Genomic DNA, 16,031 nt, shown 5'->3' with positions numbered 1-16,031 from the left:
GCAGGTGATATGTTTCATCAGATCATTGCAAGCAATAGATCGCCACTAGCTTTACAGACTCAANNNCAGGCCTGACACAGTGTCCAATATGTGACACGGCGAGGTGTACGGCTGACAGACGGCTTGGTGCGTGTGATCATCTTTCACCATATCTTTACTGTGCACTTGGAATTATCAGCGGGATAGTCTTCAGGTCCGGCTACTTGTCTCGGCCACTGCTGTCACTTCTTCGGACGTTCCTTTGTCTTCGATGAAGGTGCTCACTTGTTGCTGGATTGTTATAGGACAGATTCAAAATCCTTGGTGCCGTTCGGTTTCAAAGTACCATCGGGGGAATCGATGAGATCAGAGTCTTCAGTTGCTTGCAGCGGATGACATTCAGCTTGAGCTGCTCGTATGATGTGCACGAAGAGAGGGACATGTATCAATGAAAATCACATGCGCCAGCAAACAGATCGATGTGATAGATTCGCTTAGTGTGCATCCGCTTGACGATGATGACAGCGTGANCTGTCAGCTTGCAGTCTCCACNCCACTCGCGCGAAAGGTNTGATGGTGGCTGAGTCCGGATTGCTCTTTTCTGACCAACAAGTGGTGATAGCGCGTGGCTGGGACATGTCGAGCAGCGAATGCAAAGACGGGAGTAGTCGCAGAGAAATCAAAAAGCATGCATTGAGGCTCATCATGCACATCAAATGGCAGAGATGACACTGAAGGATCAAATATGATTGCCGATAAGTACGAGACAAGTAGCGCAAGGCCCTGGACGGTATACGCCAGACTGTCGTGAGAANCGCCAAAGGCATACGGTGTCGGCATGATCGTCAGTCTCGCCATCAGCTTGGAGCTAGCATACGACACTGGCCGAGCTTGTGGAGAGACGTGAAGGCTATGATGCTAGACGACTCCATTGGCTGCAGATCTGCAGGCGCGTGATCAATCGGACAAGGCGCGCAGATCACCGAACTCGCCCGAGCAGAAATAATCAGCACGTCTGTGCTTTTTCTCCCTCGCGCGCCAGTCTCGACCAGCACGACAACAAAGTCCGCCACTGTCTTGCGAGGATACTTGATAGCACTCAGAGATCAGCATGCTCGAGGACGGGTAGTCTATGCAGGGAGATGCAGCGAACGAAGAGTCTTGGNCGNCAACATTTGGCTAGTCGTGGTTGCTCCACGCTGTCATTTGGAGGCCTGCTCGCTCGTCAACGACGCTCTGGCGACCAAGAAACAANATCGACATGCCCGTTCAGACCCTTTGCGAAAGCTGTGATGATCTGGAGCTAGCTCGAGGCCATTCTCGCAAAATGGTCGTTTTCGATGAGGAGCTCCTTTTCTACGCGACTAGCAGCGAGAGAGCAACTGCCAATAATCCTTTTGGAACTGTTGAAGACGCTAACGAATATCGGGGAGAGGCGCCTTCACTCGTCGAGGCGAGAATCGTGGCCAACAAGAAGACAACAGCCGCTTCAGACGCTCTAATTGGGAACATGCCCGGGACCGCGGCCNNTAGGCAGGGGTNGTGAACTGTCGTCTGATGGGGAATTGCGCGTGANGTGACACAAGCGGACGAGCGTAAGCCGACGAGATTTGACCTGCTGTGCTCGCGGCCGTCAAGTTGAGGCGCGCTCGGTCGTTCAGACGAGAAGCTGGTCAGCAAGAAGACGACAACCGCCTCTGGATCTTGCTTTGCCTATGAACACTGGAGTCCGGAGGTAGCTCTGCAACCTATCAGCGATGGATAACTTCAGAGGAGGTATGCGCAGCGAACGAAGAGTATCTGCCTGCGACAAGTGCTCCACCGTATGTGGCCAGCCTTGGAGGCTTGCTCGCTCGCCGGATTTAGCTCGTGGCTCAACAGCAACCTAGCCGCCATCTGACAGCATTTATACAAGCGATCTTGGCATTTCTCAGCGCTTACNCTCTAATGCATCTAGATTATCTTATCGCNTGACAAGTCTTTGCAGTCTCATGATCCCCTCTGAATGATCACACTGAGCTGAATTGTATTGGCATCACAACAAGCTCGCATTCGCTGAAGCATTGACTAACAAAAGTAGCAATCCCTCTTACCTCGATGACGCTGACTTCGTTGCCGCCAAGCTTGTGAAGCCACGCATCGGTCGGCTTGGCTTTGGCGGTGTGATAGACACGAGTCCAGTCGGAGCCGTGGATCTCTGGCGGGGTATGAGGCAGGGTCTCATAGGCGTATAAGCCACAGTGACTCCCCAGATCTGTTCCATCACTNNCCTCGCTCGATGCTGACATAAGATGCCAAGTCGTCTGGTACTCGACGCAAGCGTCTTTCGGCAAGCCGGCAGCGACGAGGAACAGACAAGCGGNGACGCTGCTTTGCCATTGATGCATGCCGCGTCGGTAGATGCTGCTCTCGATACCGTCGACTGACGTCCCGTTGAGCCAGCATATGCAGCTTTGAATGCGTTTTGGGCGAGTACTGGCAGCGGCGACTATACGCTCGACATGCTGAGACGCGAGAACAGCACCGAGTCGGCTCGCATCGATAGCTCCGGACGCAGCGGATAAAGTAGATTCAGCGATTGACAGATCAGCAGGTCGCATGCCAATGGCGCCGGCAACGAACAGCTGCGAGCCGCATGCTACTGCTTGGGCATAAGGTCCAATATTGGCAGGCGCCCAATAGCTCAGGCTTTGAACATGTAGAATCTCGACAGTCGCTGCAGCTGGGACACCAACGCCAGTAATACGGATGCGACAACTTCCCGGCAGATCCAGCGCGATACAAGCTCGAGTGGGCGGCGAGTGTCGAAAGAAGTCTCGATACACCGCATTCATGGAAGCAAAGTCTGTCATATCGGCCAGGTGGACATCGAGATGCACCAGCCTGACGATATGTTCATTCGCTTGCGCTGTCAGTGCATGTCAGCTCAATACTCTCAGCACTGCTTCAGCGTACCTGCAAGCCGCTGCAGACAGTCTCGAGCTTGTGCAGTCACGCCTTCGCATGGGCTAGTGAGATCGCATAAGACTCGCCACGTCTTTGTATCGGCAGGCGGTGGGGCAAAAGCCGACTGCATCGCGTCTCGCATGCTTGACGGGAGCGGCATCGAGGAGCCGCCTGATGGCCTCAAAAGCTCGAGATGGTATTCGTCAAGCAGCGGAGGCACAGTGAGTGTCTCGATGCCTGGTGACTTATCGACCAGTCTCGCTCGCTTGATCCGAAGATGAGCTACCGTTGAGAANTCGTCTTCGCTGGCTGAGCTAAGCACTAGCTCTGTCTCTGTACTGTACATGACGTGAGCTTGCCTACCGCCAGAGGATAAGAGACGAACAGCTCGATGCGTTGTTTGAAANGACTGCAATCAAGCGTGAAAGTTTCATACTCGCCGCCTTCGCCGCATGGATGCAGTTCATACTTTGCGTGCAACCGTCGCAGCTCTTCTCGCATTGGTGAGCTGGTCACGCTTTGCCCGAGATGGCGCGTGCGCAGTCCGGCACCTGCGACTTTGATCAAGACGGACACGAGACCAGCTTGTGCCATTTCATCAAGCAACTCATTCTGGTCTCGCTGCCAGAGGTATGCCAGAGAAGTCAAGCCGCGGCGTGCGCAAACATCCTCTACGCGAATACGCTGATAATTGGACAGGATGGCGCCCACTGAGACCCCTCGCACATCCGGATGTTCCCTCTACAGTACGCGTTCAGCTGGACGGTCGAATCGCTGTGAGACCACTTGCTAAGACGTTTTGCAGCAGCTCATACAGATCTTCTGTCTCGTCTCCGTTTGTGGCACCTTCTGAGCCATANTGCATCGTTTGCACCAGCGCCTTGCCGGTGATGATGCGGCGATANAGCGGCAGCTGCATGGCCTGNGCTANGGTCTCNATGGCATCCTGGCCCACAGTCTGATACATGTACGAGTCGAGCTCATCTGTGCGAGTCTTGAGCTTACGATCATGTTCGTCAAGGTTGAGCGCTCGCCTGTGCCCTTGGGTGGAGCAAGACTAGCGAGACAGACGACTTGATGTCCTTGTGCAACGCAGTGACAAAGATTGAAGCACGAGTCCTTGCCGCCGCTGAGAAGGCCGACGATCTTCATTGGTCACCGAAGAGTCATGAGAGAAGGCTGCTCTTGCCAGCTGAGCGCGGTGAGCACCGGTGAGCGTGATCGCGAAAAGTTGGTATCGCGCGTCCTCGAGAGCTCCATCAGGCGGGCGTCACTGCTGCTGTGCCGCGCAATGGCAGGCGTAGTGTTTGCGCACACGTCCGAGACATCGAGTGTGTTCAACTTGCATGGCAAAAGATCGCTCTTGCCGGCGTCAGAGACAACGCCAAAGATTCAGCATGTTGATGCAAATTCGCAACGAGCTCTCCTGGCTTCGCCGGTCAAGTCCCCACTCAAGCCAAAAGACACGCCGTCCACACCCATGACAGGATCTCAATTGATGTCTGCCCACCCGGTCAGACAATTAAGCACGATCGAGCAGCTGCTCAAAGACAGAGTGCAATTTGTCGCCGCCAGCAAGCCAGACCAGCTCCAGAGCGGACCTCCGGCAGGCGCAATAGATGTATGCGCAAGTGAAGGACCTATCGCAAGCACGAGCAAGCTACCATTCACCAATGGCCACGCGCTGAAAGTCAAGCTGCAATATTCAGCTCCTGAGCCCCGTTCGCCTGCGGCAACTGCGAGAAATGTAGCGTCGACGCCCGAAATCGCTCGTGGCATATCTCTCTCATGGCCGAGACGAGTTCGGGTTGGTCCAGGTTTCAACAACGTCGGTAACACATGCTTTCTCAACTCTGCACTTCAGGTCCTCGTGCATACCGCGCCACTTGTCTCTGCTCTCACAGGCACGCACTGGCACAGCGAACGGACTTGTGGGGGCCTTCGCCTGATGAGATGAGCATCGTCCTGATTGTGATGACAGGTTACCTCACAGGACGCTCTCAATTCTGTCTCGTCTGTGTCATGCAAGATCTCATCAATCGCTGCTTTGGTCAGTCTCGATCGCCACTCACGCCGAGAGGCTTCACCGACAATCTCAAACGTGCGTGCACTTGCTTTCATGGTCTGTTCTTCCCCTGACAACAGTGACAGGCATCGCCAAGCATTTCCGCCTAGGCCGACAGGAGGACAGTCATGAGCTTTTGCGCTTCGTGATTGATGGCATGCAGCAACATGAGCTTGCCGGCGTGCCCCCGTAGGTTGCATCATGTCATATAAATCGTCGCTCACGGTCCCGCAATGCAGTGATGCGCTCAAGGCAAGGCGGGACACAACGATGATTCACCGTATCTTCGGCGGCAAGTTACGCTCGCGTGTGCTCTGCAACAAATGTGGTCATGCTTCGGACACATTCGAATCTTTCCTCGATCTGTCGCTCGACATACAAGGCCTAGACCATTTGCGGGATGCACTCCGGCGGTTCTTTCAGCCAGACGATTTACGAGGTCAGAACAAGTACAAGTGCGAAGCATGCACTAGGATGGTAGAGGCGACCAAGCAGTACACCATCCAGTCACCTCCTCAGGTCCTTACGCTGCACCTCAAACGATTCACACCTCTCGGCAAAAAGATTGGTCGCTCTATAGGATTCGATGAGGATCTCAATCTGGGTAGACATACCAGCGAGGATCACGGCAAGGTGAGCCCTAATGATCACCATTGGTAGGGCTGAAGTGCTCACATGCATTCAGGGACTGCGTTATCGCCTTTACGGCATCGTCCATCATGCAGGTGGTGGTCCTCAGTCGGGCCATTACATTGCTCACGTACGCGACTCGGTCGGCTCATGGAATCGTATGGACGACTCGCATGTCAGTCCGTCTGAGCGCATGCCTCGTCAGTCGAGCACAGCCTATGTCCTTTTCTACGCTCGAGATGTCTCACTCAGCGCTGCCATAAATGGCGCATCGCCAAGTAGTGGGACGCCTTCGGTGGCTTCGCATGCCGGCACCTCCCGCAACATGTCGCACGCTGGCAGCTCGAATGGTCACAACGAGACGCACAAGCGCAAAGCGAGTGCCGATCACGAGCATCATCCCGCTTACTTGCCGCAGAAGTATCAGAGCAATCCGTTCAAGATGGCCAGACAGCATGATCATCCTCAGGGCGCGGCTTCTCATCGAGACGATCGTTCGAGAGGACCTCCTGACTTCTCGACTGCGCCGCCGCGATTCGATTCGGCTAGACACTCTGGCGGCAAGGTCGCAAGCATGCGTCCTCGCGTCTTGGATCGACGATAGACCCTACCTGGGGCAAGCGCATTTGTTGTTGCCACCACCGCCTCGCAAGTCGAGTAGGTCGCTTGTATTTCAGCTGGTACAATCACAGCTCGCATCTAGAGATGTACATTTGCAGCTCGTCATGGTATGCAAACAAGCTAAAGATCTCTAAGCGAGTTCCGTGGGGTATCTGTGTCATGCAAGTCCAATCTGATGGCCCCGAACGCGGCCATACGCTGCAAGGAGGGCGATCGTGTAGGCTTCAAGCATGTCTTTGATGCCAAAGAGCAGCGCCTGCGAGAGCACTGCCTTGATAATTTGCGCTTGCATGCCCTGCGCCCACAAGTCAGCGTTTGATCCGTGGAGGCTAGGCTCAGATTGACCTGATACCATCCGGCGAGACCTTTGGCCTTGTAGGTCTGCGCAAGAACATCGAAAGCGCCAGTATATCTGTCCTTCTTCTTTTGTCTCTTCTGCAATGCTTTGGCTGCTGAGCTCGGATGACTGGCTGCGCCGCCGCGTGGTGTGGGAGGCGGCGTAGCAATCTCGCCATCATCGTCATACTTGGCCTGCAGCCTGACTTTGGCCATGATGTAGGGAAAGGTGACGACGGTCGCCAGTGTCTTGCTGAGCGCGCCAATGATGAACGCTTTGCCTGGTGTCATCTTTCCATCTGGTCCGAGAAGGGCCGTTTTGAGGCGAGCAAACATGCCGTAGGTTATAGCGGGATTGACGGTGAGAATGAGGGAGGGCTTGAGTCCACGCCATAGGCCTGATATGCCGTCGTCCTTGAGAATGTCGGAGGCAGTCTCGAGTAAGGTGCGGTGGGTGCTGAAGATTTCGAGCTGTTGTCGTGTTGCGATGACTGAGACTGGGATGGTGAAGAGCTGTGCGATAGCGCCAGCGATGGCACCTAGTGTGAGCTCAGTACTGTCCCATCAAAGCATCAATCAGCTTGCTGCGAAAAGGAGTCGCCGAGAAAGAGGAGACTTGCGCAGTACCGAGTGCTTTCGGAGGCGTGTTGGGGGTGCCTGGCAAAGTGGGATAGATACGTTTGACGTAGCTCTGTCTGACGAGAGTGTACCAGTAAAAGTATGCACTGCACAACGCTTAAGCAGTCAGCGAATTGCAGGCCACTGAAGCCAAAGGCGCGAGAGACGCACAATTGCATGCTGAACGTGTTGAGCATGCTGGCCGAGAAGCCTCTGTAGAAACCCTCGATGCCCTGCTCCTTGAGGATCTGTTTGAAAACGAGGCGCATGCCCGGCCTGACTGGACCGTGCAACCGTCGGGGAGCATTGTCTCTTTTGACTGACGGGGGCGGTACCGTGCTGCCGGTCGACTTCGCATCTGCTTGGATGCGGGTCTTGACGCTGTGCGCTCGTATGTCAGTATGCGAGCGTGAGTGTGCTTATGTCAGACAACGACGCACGTATCAAGAGGGTAGCTGCTCGCAAGACTATAAGCATCTGCATGATAGCCAGGGCAGGCGAGACACGCACACAATCGAGTTTGAGATGACACCGCCAAACGCTCCTGCTAGCGCCGACCCGAACGGTGTGAGCTCGGCCATTGCTTGCCGGGCTATCTCAACTGCAGCAACTTCCTGCTCGAATGCGCGAATAGCCGGCGCGCGCCTTGCCCGGTCTGATGCCACCCGTGACTCAATCTACGCGGCTTCAATCTCGGCAGCAATCCACACGCTGCGGCCCCTCAAGCCGTTTGCAGCGTGTAGATGCGAGGGGACTGGGTTGACGAGTCATGCGCACAGCGTGCGTCACACTTGACGATGCTGCGTATTCTGCATATTTGCACATACAGGTTGTACATGCAGATCAAGACAGTCTTGGCTTGCGTGAGCGGTGTTCGAAAGATCCCAGGGCGCTGTACCAGGTCAGTTGGGCGGCGCATTCGGCGGTGGAGGGGTCGGCTCATCCATGGTCTGCTTTAGCCTGCCGGACGTGCACAGATGAGCTTGTTTCTGGCTAATGAGCAGAAGCGTACCTTTCGCGTTCGGCCATGAGCTCGCCTTCTATCCTTTGCTTGGCTCGGACAATCTTTGACTGCAGATAGAAGCTGGATCCCGCCTTGGGATCGTTCTGCTTGAAAAGATGCTCATAATTCTGACAACCTTTGGGTCAGCCAACGCCTGCTGAGCTGCTTTCTGTTTGGGAGGCAGGCTCACTTTGAGCATCTGTGAAACCGAGCTGTCATCTCCGTACTTGATCGATTTGACGTTGAGGATATTGCAAGCTTCGTCCAATGACATGCGATGCCGCCGAGTGATCGCATCTCCTCCCGCACTGCTGCCTGTCGCTCCACCGACGGCTTCCCTCGCTGATGCATCTGTAGATCCCCTGTTAGACCACAATCCTGAACTGCGAGGGGCTCTGCAAACCCACTGGCGACGGTCTGCTTCCATGCTGCCACGAATGCTTTGCCGACGATCTGTGAGCCCAAGATGACGACCTGTGCGATGATGCGAGGCGCAGACTGTCTTGTGATGTCAGCAAAAGAGCGATCCTCGTCTGCACACTAAACGACTTGCCATCCACGAACAGCGACCGGTCAACCACAACTTTGCGCGCAATGTTCGCGATCGATGCCGTCCAATGACGACGGTTCAAACCCCCCTCGCAGTCTGATCCTCGTCGAGCAGGCTGCGCGATCTGCCCTCACTCCCAGTCGTGCTTTGCTTGCTCGTATGGCGCAGGCGGACCGCTCGCATTCTGACTCGAAACAACGACGAAACACGAGCGTTGACAGGTGTGAGACAATACCGACATCGTTGCGGGTACTTGGTGCCAGGGTTACATTCGCAGCCCAAACCTCCTACTCAGACTCTGCGTCGCGAGGTCCATCAGGAGTGAACAGTGTGCCTTTTGACGCTTGATCAATAGCAGCTGCGAGCGCCAAACACAAGTCAACATGAAGCTCATCGCCGCCTGGGCCATTCTCGCTTCACTCGCCTGCGTCATGGCCGGCCAGGCATCGCTCATCGTTCAGTTCAAGGATGGCAAGTCGTATACGAGCCCAAAGCTAGAATGCGGCCTTCAGACCAATCTGGTATGCTGGCCCATGCCGATCGCCTGCGAGAGCTGAGAACGCAATTCTCGCCTTAGCCAAAGTATTGGGACTCGCCTCCCGCGGCCGTCACCTACAGAGGTCCTTCCCGTGATGCCGACTTGCCTGACTACATGACCCAATATGACTGTCCGTGTCTCTACCGATGCGATCACCAGACTGACAGCCATGACAGTCGGCTCGGCTAGCTTCGTGATCTACTACAGTTATGATGGACTCATACCAAAGGTCACCGTAGTCGCACCTGGCAGACTCGGCAACACGAGTGGCATCAAGAGCGCCACGTTTGCAGGAGTCGATATCAAAGTCATCTGATCATCAGACTTGGGACCTTGATGCATTGATATTCCTGCTGCCTGCTTGCTGATACAATTCCCGCTGCCTGCTTGCTGATACAATCTGTAAAGTTCACAACATGCTGAAAAAAGGTTTCAATCACTATCGCTGCCATAATCGGCGATAGCGCCGAGGCCTGTCGTAGTCGGAGGTTTGCTCGCTGCCTGGGTTTTGAGCGAAGCGGCGTATTTCAGGCTCGCCAAGGCATTCATAGATAGTAGACCGTCCTTTGCAGCGGGCGCGATGAGTTCTGCTGTTGGCGGAGGCTCGAGGCGCATGCGTTTGCTTACTGGCTCGATCTCTTCCGGCGGCGGCGATCGAGGGGGGACGACTCCTTCGAGCTCATCGAGCTGCCTGACAGACTCGATAAATTCGGGTGTGAGCTTTGCTTGAACGCCTTCCTCGCCCAAAACTTTCAGCCGAGCGTGCTCCATGACTTTTGCAGTCGGATTGGGATCTTCGGTGGCCCAGCGAACATTGAGAACTTCGTCATTATCGAGGGATTGGTGCATCATTGCCTCTTTTGCAAACTGAGCATCGATCTCCGTCACGAAAGTGACAAATCCGACGCCTCTGCCTTGTAAGACTTTGACTGGCGCAAGTAGAGCTGTCAGCCTGGCCAGAATGCCAATGTCAAAGAAACATACTGCGTTCGATCTCGCCCCATTCATTGAAGTGTTTCTCCAGGATCTCATCCGTGTTCCGTGTCATAGTCACTCTGCCGATGTAGAGCGTCCTGTTCTGGCGAGTGAAGGAGCCGACGCCGCCCTAGAGTTGCTGTCAGTCGGAGTCAAGTCATGATCAGCGATGCACGGACCATATCGTCCCGATAGCCTGCATGTTTCTCTCGGCCGAAGCAGTCCCTGGAAGCGTCTGGTAATTTGTGCTGTGGTAGGGGCAGTCTGTGGAGGAATTCGCACTCGGACCTGAATTGCCATCAGACCAGTTCTGCCGTCTGCAAGCATTGCGCGAATGGCTTACCCGAGCGGACAGCACCCTCGAGCAAAGTAGAGACAGCAGTAATTGTTGCGTCCCCCATCTGCTCGAGTGTAGCCAGCATCTGTTGCAATGACGCATCTCGTCTGGGACTTTTCCTTGCTGCACAATCATTCCTTGTCAGCCATGGCTGCTTTGTCGGCGAGATGACGGTCCACTGACGCATTGTATTCGTCGTACTTGTCACCGCCCGCCCACTTGTGGTAGAAGATGTTGTAGACGCTGCCAGTCTGTTCGAGAGGCTTCTTCTCGATCTGTCCTGGTTTGACCTGCAGGCAAAGTCAGCATAGGACCTCGCCAAGCTGCCCAGTGTGTTCATCACCTGCTGACGAGCTGGCCGGCGTCTCACAAGCTTCTTGGGTGGAGCCGCAGCCTGCGCTTCGTCTGCCATCTTCTGCTTACGATCTACGCTGCTCACGACACAGTTGCTTTCGTTGGCTCGGCGCGGCTCCAAGACAAGAACATTCATCGCCAGGTCGCGCGCGGCAAGATCTCGAGTGGCGAGCTCGAGAAAGGCTTCGAGGTCTATGCATTGCTCGTGACATTACGTGTTCATCATGCTGGCTGTCCGCACTTATAGCAATACCTGATCGGCAAACGATCGATCCAAGCTCTTCTGAGGCAGGACGATGCAGCTGCGAATGGAGCATTCCCTTTTGACAGTCACTTCTTTGGCTGCGCGGGTAAAACGTCATTCGTAGCACCACAAGAGCAAAGACGGGCGTACCGAGAATGGCGATACTGTCTCTTGCCGCGCCGCTGTCGCTCACCAGCACGCGTCCTTCGACTCTCGCCCATTGACCGATCCTGCAATTCTCAGATACGATGGCGTGCATCACAATCGAATTGGCCTGCACGCCTGTCAGTCATTGATATCCATATGACTCAGCATGCGCACCTCGAGCACTGTGCGGTCCAGGATGATGGCATCCTTCACCCGTGCACCGAAGCCGATCTTGACATTGGCGCCAATGCTGACGTTGGGCCCTACTTTGGCGGTGGGATCGATCGTAGCAGTCTCGTCGATAAAGCAGGGTTCAACAATCTCTGCTGTCAGCCGACGATCACTCGCTGTTTGCTCAGCCGTCGGGCGTGTGATCACGGTCGGCGAGCGCTGTCGGAGCAGTTTTGGGTTGGAGTGCTTGTAAGAATTGAGCAGCAGCGTGTTGGCAGGAACCGCTGAGCCTGCAGTCTTGATCTGGCGCCAGAAGGAGCGCGACTCGTAGACAAAAAGCTTCTTCTGACTGACGAGCGGCGCGATTACATCTTGCTCGAGCCGCAACTGCTCGTCTGCCGACTCCTCGTCGCCCAGGCTGCTCGGATCCTCTCTATATGCGAGTGTGAGCTCTTTGAGCCGAAGAGGCTGGGCATGACGCACGCTGCTTGCTTGACGCGAAGATCCATGGCCGACTTGATCTCGTCAAAGATAGCGCGGTCGAAGAGATAGACACCGCCATTGATGATGTCAGAAATGAAAGTCTCTGGCTTCTCGACGTAGTGTATAGCTTGCTTGGTATCATGGTTCATAACGATACAGCCGTATTTGTTAGCTGTCTCTTTGGGTACCTGTGATGCGTCCGATGTCAGCTGCTTCTGCGCAAAGGATCAATGTTGTCATACTTTGACGGCCAAGATGGTGCCCACACCACGATGACGGTCGTGGAACGCCTTGATCTCGGCTAGCGGAAAGGAGCAGCAGATATCCGCATGAAGCACAAATACTTGCTGAGGGTTGCCCTTGAGAATCAGGTCACGGAAATGGTAGAGGCCTCCTGCAGTCCCCAGGGATTGATACTCGCGCATGTATCTGCCAGTGTCTGCGTGTCAGCCACGATGACCTGAGGCCGAGGTGACTTGCCTGATGTTGAGCGAGGGAAAGTCGCGGTTTGCTTCTTTGACGAAGGGATTGATGACGTCGTTGTCATAAAACCCGATCAGAATGACCTCCTTCAGGCCTTCCACTTTACTGAGCGCCTGGATTCCGTGCCAGATGATGGGCCTGCCCGCAATGGGAAAGAGTGGCTTGGGTATATCGAGGGAAAGAGGTCGCATGCGCGTCCCCTTTGACGGTCCGCCGATGAGCACACTGTCGTGTATCAGTTCGATCGCGAGAGATGAGCGAAAGCAAGAGAGTGCGCCATGTGAGCAACGTGACGAGCGTGAGACGAGTTTGTGGACAATTCCAGCGGTGAGCGAGATATGCAAGGCATCGTCAGCGAGGGAGCACATGACAGCAGTCGACGTACACCGCTTTGGAAGCCATCTTCTTGATTATCTATAGCTCACCGCTCGAGTGTCTATGCTTGCGAGCAGCTGCACGTTCGTTTTGCCGGCGGTTGTTATGACGCGAGTCGCGCGCGTACTCGCCGAAGCGAAGGCGAAAGCCTTCCAGGCTGCCCCCGTCAACCCCTCCCTTCTTCCTCTGACGACTTGCGCACTCTGCTCGAGTATCAAGATGCTCTACAAGCTACTTTGCGCAGTGCTCATCGCGTTCTCACTGCAGTGGGCGCAAGCTCATGTTGAGCTCCTTCACCCATTCCCACTTCGAAGCTCGTGGGATCCTGCCAACGATTGGTCAGTAGTTCGCTACGATCTGACCAACCCACTCGCACTCGACGGAAGTGACTTCCCCTGCCATGGAGATCTGTCACTCTTACGGCAAATGCACGCACGCGACGAGCAAAAGGTGTCGGCGAAGGCAGCAATCGCAGATGCTATGGTATCCCCGAGCTCAGATCTTACTCATATCACCGGACTCCTTGTGGCAGGCCAAAATAGTACGTTCGATCTGACCTGGGACACTCGTTCCGGCAGCGAGCCTTTGCATGCCGGCGGTAGCTGTCAGATCTCCATCTCCTATGATCTCGGCAAGACGTTTGTCGTGATTCACTCGATCATCGGTGATTGTCCTGTGCCGGCTCATTATGATGACACCGTCAACACGAGCGGCTACGAATATCCAGTACCCGCTGATCTGCCCCCTTCGCCTCGTGCCATCTTTTCCTGGTCCTGGCAAAACAAGGAGGGCAATCGTGAACTGTACCAGACCTGCGCGCTCGTCGAGATTCGGAATGATAGGCAAAGCCTCTCCTACACCGGACCCGTCATGTGGAAAGCCAACATCTTCGGCGATGTCCAGTGCCGAACTATTCAGGGCGATGTGATCTATACTCAACCCGGCCCTTCGCTGGCGTATGGACGTGTCTTCGCTGCCACACACGACATTGCTGCTGGCCTTGTCAAAACACTTACGACTGCGCTGTCTCCCCTCGCCACGCCGCTGACAGCACCGCTCGGTTCTCTGCTCAATCTGACAGCCCTACACGATCGACGATCTAAAGCGCTGAAGCCCCTCAGTCCTACCGTTATGAAGCCGTGTACAGCGGTCGACAACAGCCGCCTTGCGACCGTCTTTGCAAACGGAACGTCTGTCATGCTCCCCGCAGATAGTAAGCAGTTTGCCAAGAGGCGCGACGAGCTCGCATCTGCAACTACTTCCAGCACGCATGCTGCTCAGACTGGTTCGCACGCAGTCGTCGTTTCCTGGAACAGCTGTACCCAATCTTTCATCGCAGCTGCCCATCAAGCATGCCAGACTGCTTTGACGAGTCCAGGTTGCGATTCGCACTCTCTGACGGCGAGACGATAGAAATAGCAACAACATTTTGCACCCGCTCAAAAATCGTCATCATGATCATCATCCGACTGATTGCCCGAGTACCGACCACTACCACCAATGAAATCGTCCGAATCGGACTCTGAGGCGTCGCCTTCCGGGTAGTCGTTACGATAGAAATCTTCGTCTGTTATCGCATCAGTCAGTGTCTGCAACCTTCATTCAGAGTATTTACCATTGGAATCCTCGTCCATTTCATCCTGCTCCTCGGAGCTCTCGTCGTTTGCGTTGACGAGACTGTCGTTGTCGTCATCGACACCAGCTCTGCTCGCGTGTATAAGCCTATGACCGCGAGGCGTTTAGGTGGACGCACAGTGCGCCGATCCTGGTGTGACCTCCAGCAGCGCTTTTGCCTTGACTGCCACCTGCGCGTGCTTCGATAGATTCGTTCGAATAGTCGCGGTAATAGACGTCATAGACCCAGGCGCCCTCCTCTTCATCCTCATCATCGTCATTCTCTGCGGACAACAGGGGCAACGGATTGTGGTGGATCGGTCTATCGGGCAATGCGAGGCCTGGCGATGGGAAGACTTTCGCAGACTCGTCTGAATCATCGGGATCAATGTCGTTCACTACTGGTGCTGCAATCAGCATCTGTCTCGGCGAAAGCACTCCAGCGCACTCCTGAGATATTCCTGAAGCATCGGCACAAAATTGCCTAGATCATCTTCGCCATCCAGAAGTGCAGAGGGCTGTCCCGAATCCCAGAAAGATCTGCTACCCGTGCTAGTCGCTTGCCATTGAGATCGCTGAGAGGCACGAGCTGCTGCAAGCTGCCTGAGGCGTGACTTTTGCCGTGGCCTGTGAGCAGGCGCATCGCAAGCCTCGGCATCAATGATGCGCAAAGCTTGCCAATCTTGACGATGGGGCAGATGCCTCTGCGTGATCTGAGATGAGGGCACGATCTTTGGCGGCATGTCGAGCTGCGAGAAATCGTCTGTATCGAGTGGTTGAACAGGTGTCCGAAGCTTGCTGACGATCCTGAAGCGAGCTTGGCGGGCACCAACCTTCTGCGCGGCGATGCGAGACCCTATGCGATCTTCTTGCGATACTCGGCTGGTTGTTGGTAGCTTGGGGAAGCTCGAGGAAGCCGAGCGGGATATGGGTGACCGTATACTGTCTGCGAGGGCGACAGCTTCGTGGCTCGTCTGCTGAGGAGTTGCGGGATGCATGAGCGTCTGGATCGTCTGCTGGAGACTGCCGGTGCGCAGGCTGGCATCAAAAGATGAGAGTGAGGCCAGAGTTGAGGCATAGCGAAAGATGCCTGCCGACTTGTGCGGCGGTGTGGCTGCTGTCTCCTCCAAGTCTTTGTTCGATGGGGCCGTCAGCGCGGTATCCGTCCTACCGGTGTCGTGCGACTCTCCGGGCGTGCTCAGGCGAGTGTCGGACGACGGAGCATCGAGTGTGGACCTTGCTCGCTTGACTGCTCGCGCATTGTCGACGGCAGCGAAAGCTCGCTCGATGACTGCTCGAGCCATTGGTCAGACCTATACGCTCCTGCTGACAGTCTCGCCTTGCCTAAGGCATCCAGCGGCAAGTCGGTCCGCTTGCGCTTGATCCTCAGCAAAGTCGGCGCACCGTGCTGAGAAGTTAGGCCGGGGTGCATAGAGCTCGATGACGGCAGGCTTGCATTGCTGACGACAGGGCCGGAAGCAGCAATCACGGGCCCACCCTGAGCAGCAGGCATCGAGCCGGCTCGAGTCCCCGTCAAAGATTTCGGGCAGGTCGCCTCGTCT

The 16,031-nt window shown here is 55.3% G+C and overlaps 9 protein-coding genes across 9 annotated transcripts; 4 read left to right on the top strand and 5 right to left on the bottom strand.

The window, feature by feature from the left end:
• Positions 1 to 1,139: 1,139 nt before the first annotated feature.
• L969DRAFT_89052 (uncharacterized protein) lies at positions 1,140 to 1,955 on the top strand (the record flags this gene model as incomplete). Its single annotated transcript, XM_014711671.1, has 1 exon — positions 1,140 to 1,955. A coding segment is annotated over exon 1 (279 nt), but the record flags the coding sequence as incomplete, so codon positions are not given.
• A 2,246-nt stretch (positions 1,956 to 4,201) lies between these two features.
• L969DRAFT_76895 (uncharacterized protein) lies at positions 4,202 to 6,224 on the top strand (the record flags this gene model as incomplete). The annotated part of the gene is made up of 5 exons (XM_014711670.1): positions 4,202 to 4,856; positions 4,907 to 5,026; positions 5,077 to 5,179; positions 5,230 to 5,623; positions 5,676 to 6,224. Exons 1-5 carry the CDS (start codon positions 4,217 to 4,219, stop codon positions 6,222 to 6,224), a joined length of 1,806 nt encoding a protein of 601 aa, XP_014567156.1. The 5' UTR covers positions 4,202 to 4,216.
• Positions 6,225 to 6,398: 174 nt separating this feature from the next.
• Positions 6,399 to 7,776, bottom strand: L969DRAFT_50979 (uncharacterized protein; the record flags this gene model as incomplete). The annotated part of the gene is made up of 6 exons (XM_014711669.1): positions 6,399 to 6,536; positions 6,587 to 7,126; positions 7,194 to 7,302; positions 7,367 to 7,576; positions 7,636 to 7,650; positions 7,706 to 7,776. 6 exons carry the CDS (start codon positions 7,774 to 7,776, stop codon positions 6,399 to 6,401), a joined length of 1,083 nt encoding a protein of 360 aa, XP_014567155.1.
• Positions 7,777 to 7,951: 175 nt separating this feature from the next.
• Positions 7,952 to 8,938, bottom strand: L969DRAFT_64417 (uncharacterized protein). Its single transcript, XM_014711668.1, has 5 exons — positions 8,752 to 8,938; positions 8,606 to 8,696; positions 8,389 to 8,549; positions 8,208 to 8,326; positions 7,952 to 8,155 (listed from the first exon to the last, which is right to left on the bottom strand). Exons 1-5 carry the CDS (start codon positions 8,752 to 8,754, stop codon positions 8,098 to 8,100), a joined length of 432 nt encoding a protein of 143 aa, XP_014567154.1. The 5' UTR covers positions 8,755 to 8,938; the 3' UTR covers positions 7,952 to 8,097.
• Positions 8,939 to 9,131: 193 nt separating this feature from the next.
• Positions 9,132 to 9,475, top strand: L969DRAFT_95673 (uncharacterized protein; the record flags this gene model as incomplete). Its single annotated transcript, XM_014711667.1, has 2 exons — positions 9,132 to 9,269; positions 9,326 to 9,475. 2 exons carry the CDS (start codon positions 9,132 to 9,134, stop codon positions 9,473 to 9,475), a joined length of 288 nt encoding a protein of 95 aa, XP_014567153.1.
• Positions 9,476 to 9,718: 243 nt separating this feature from the next.
• Positions 9,719 to 11,010, bottom strand: L969DRAFT_50778 (uncharacterized protein; the record flags this gene model as incomplete). Its single annotated transcript, XM_014711666.1, has 6 exons — positions 9,719 to 10,215; positions 10,271 to 10,391; positions 10,441 to 10,549; positions 10,605 to 10,721; positions 10,782 to 10,888; positions 10,942 to 11,010. 6 exons carry the CDS (start codon positions 11,008 to 11,010, stop codon positions 9,719 to 9,721), a joined length of 1,020 nt encoding a protein of 339 aa, XP_014567152.1.
• Positions 11,011 to 11,193: 183 nt separating this feature from the next.
• L969DRAFT_95671 (uncharacterized protein) lies at positions 11,194 to 12,882 on the bottom strand (the record flags this gene model as incomplete). Its single annotated transcript, XM_014711665.1, has 7 exons — positions 11,194 to 11,294; positions 11,347 to 11,470; positions 11,518 to 11,947; positions 11,998 to 12,185; positions 12,240 to 12,426; positions 12,478 to 12,705; positions 12,866 to 12,882. 7 exons carry the CDS (start codon positions 12,880 to 12,882, stop codon positions 11,194 to 11,196), a joined length of 1,275 nt encoding a protein of 424 aa, XP_014567151.1.
• Positions 12,883 to 12,907: 25 nt separating this feature from the next.
• L969DRAFT_89046 (uncharacterized protein) lies at positions 12,908 to 14,639 on the top strand. Its single transcript, XM_014711664.1, has one exon. It carries the CDS (start codon positions 12,961 to 12,963, stop codon positions 14,266 to 14,268), a length of 1,308 nt encoding a protein of 435 aa, XP_014567150.1. The 5' UTR covers positions 12,908 to 12,960; the 3' UTR covers positions 14,269 to 14,639.
• On the bottom strand, positions 14,295 to 15,982 carry L969DRAFT_95669 (uncharacterized protein; the record flags this gene model as incomplete). The annotated part of the gene is made up of 5 exons (XM_014711663.1): positions 14,295 to 14,422; positions 14,471 to 14,559; positions 14,609 to 14,867; positions 14,918 to 15,760; positions 15,814 to 15,982. The coding sequence occupies 5 exons, from the start codon at positions 15,980 to 15,982 to the stop codon at positions 14,295 to 14,297; spliced, it is 1,488 nt and encodes a 495-aa protein (XP_014567149.1).
• Positions 15,983 to 16,031: the final 49 nt, after the last annotated feature.

Source organism: Mixia osmundae (assembly GCF_000708205.1).
Source record: "Mixia osmundae IAM 14324 unplaced genomic scaffold scaffold_7, whole genome shotgun sequence".
In the NCBI taxonomy this organism is placed as follows: domain Eukaryota; kingdom Fungi; phylum Basidiomycota; class Mixiomycetes; order Mixiales; family Mixiaceae; genus Mixia; species Mixia osmundae.
This window is presented reverse-complemented; position numbering and strand designations above follow the sequence as displayed.

What these genes read in the sequence shown, in the direction of transcription:
- L969DRAFT_64417 (XM_014711668.1), bottom strand. An exon ending in ATGGAAGCAGACCGTCGCCA is followed by an intron (nt 8,550 to 8,605) that starts GTGGGTTTGCAG and finishes GGGGATCTACAG; the next exon opens with ATGCATCAGCGAGGGAAGCC. An exon ending in CTCATGGCCGAACGCGAAAG is followed by an intron (nt 8,156 to 8,207) that starts GTACGCTTCTGC and finishes CACGTCCGGCAG; the next exon opens with GCTAAAGCAGACCATGGATG.
- L969DRAFT_89046 (XM_014711664.1), top strand. Translation starts at nt 12,961, where the DNA reads ATGACGCGAGTCGCGCGCGTACTCGCCGAAGCGAAGGCGAAAGCCTTC.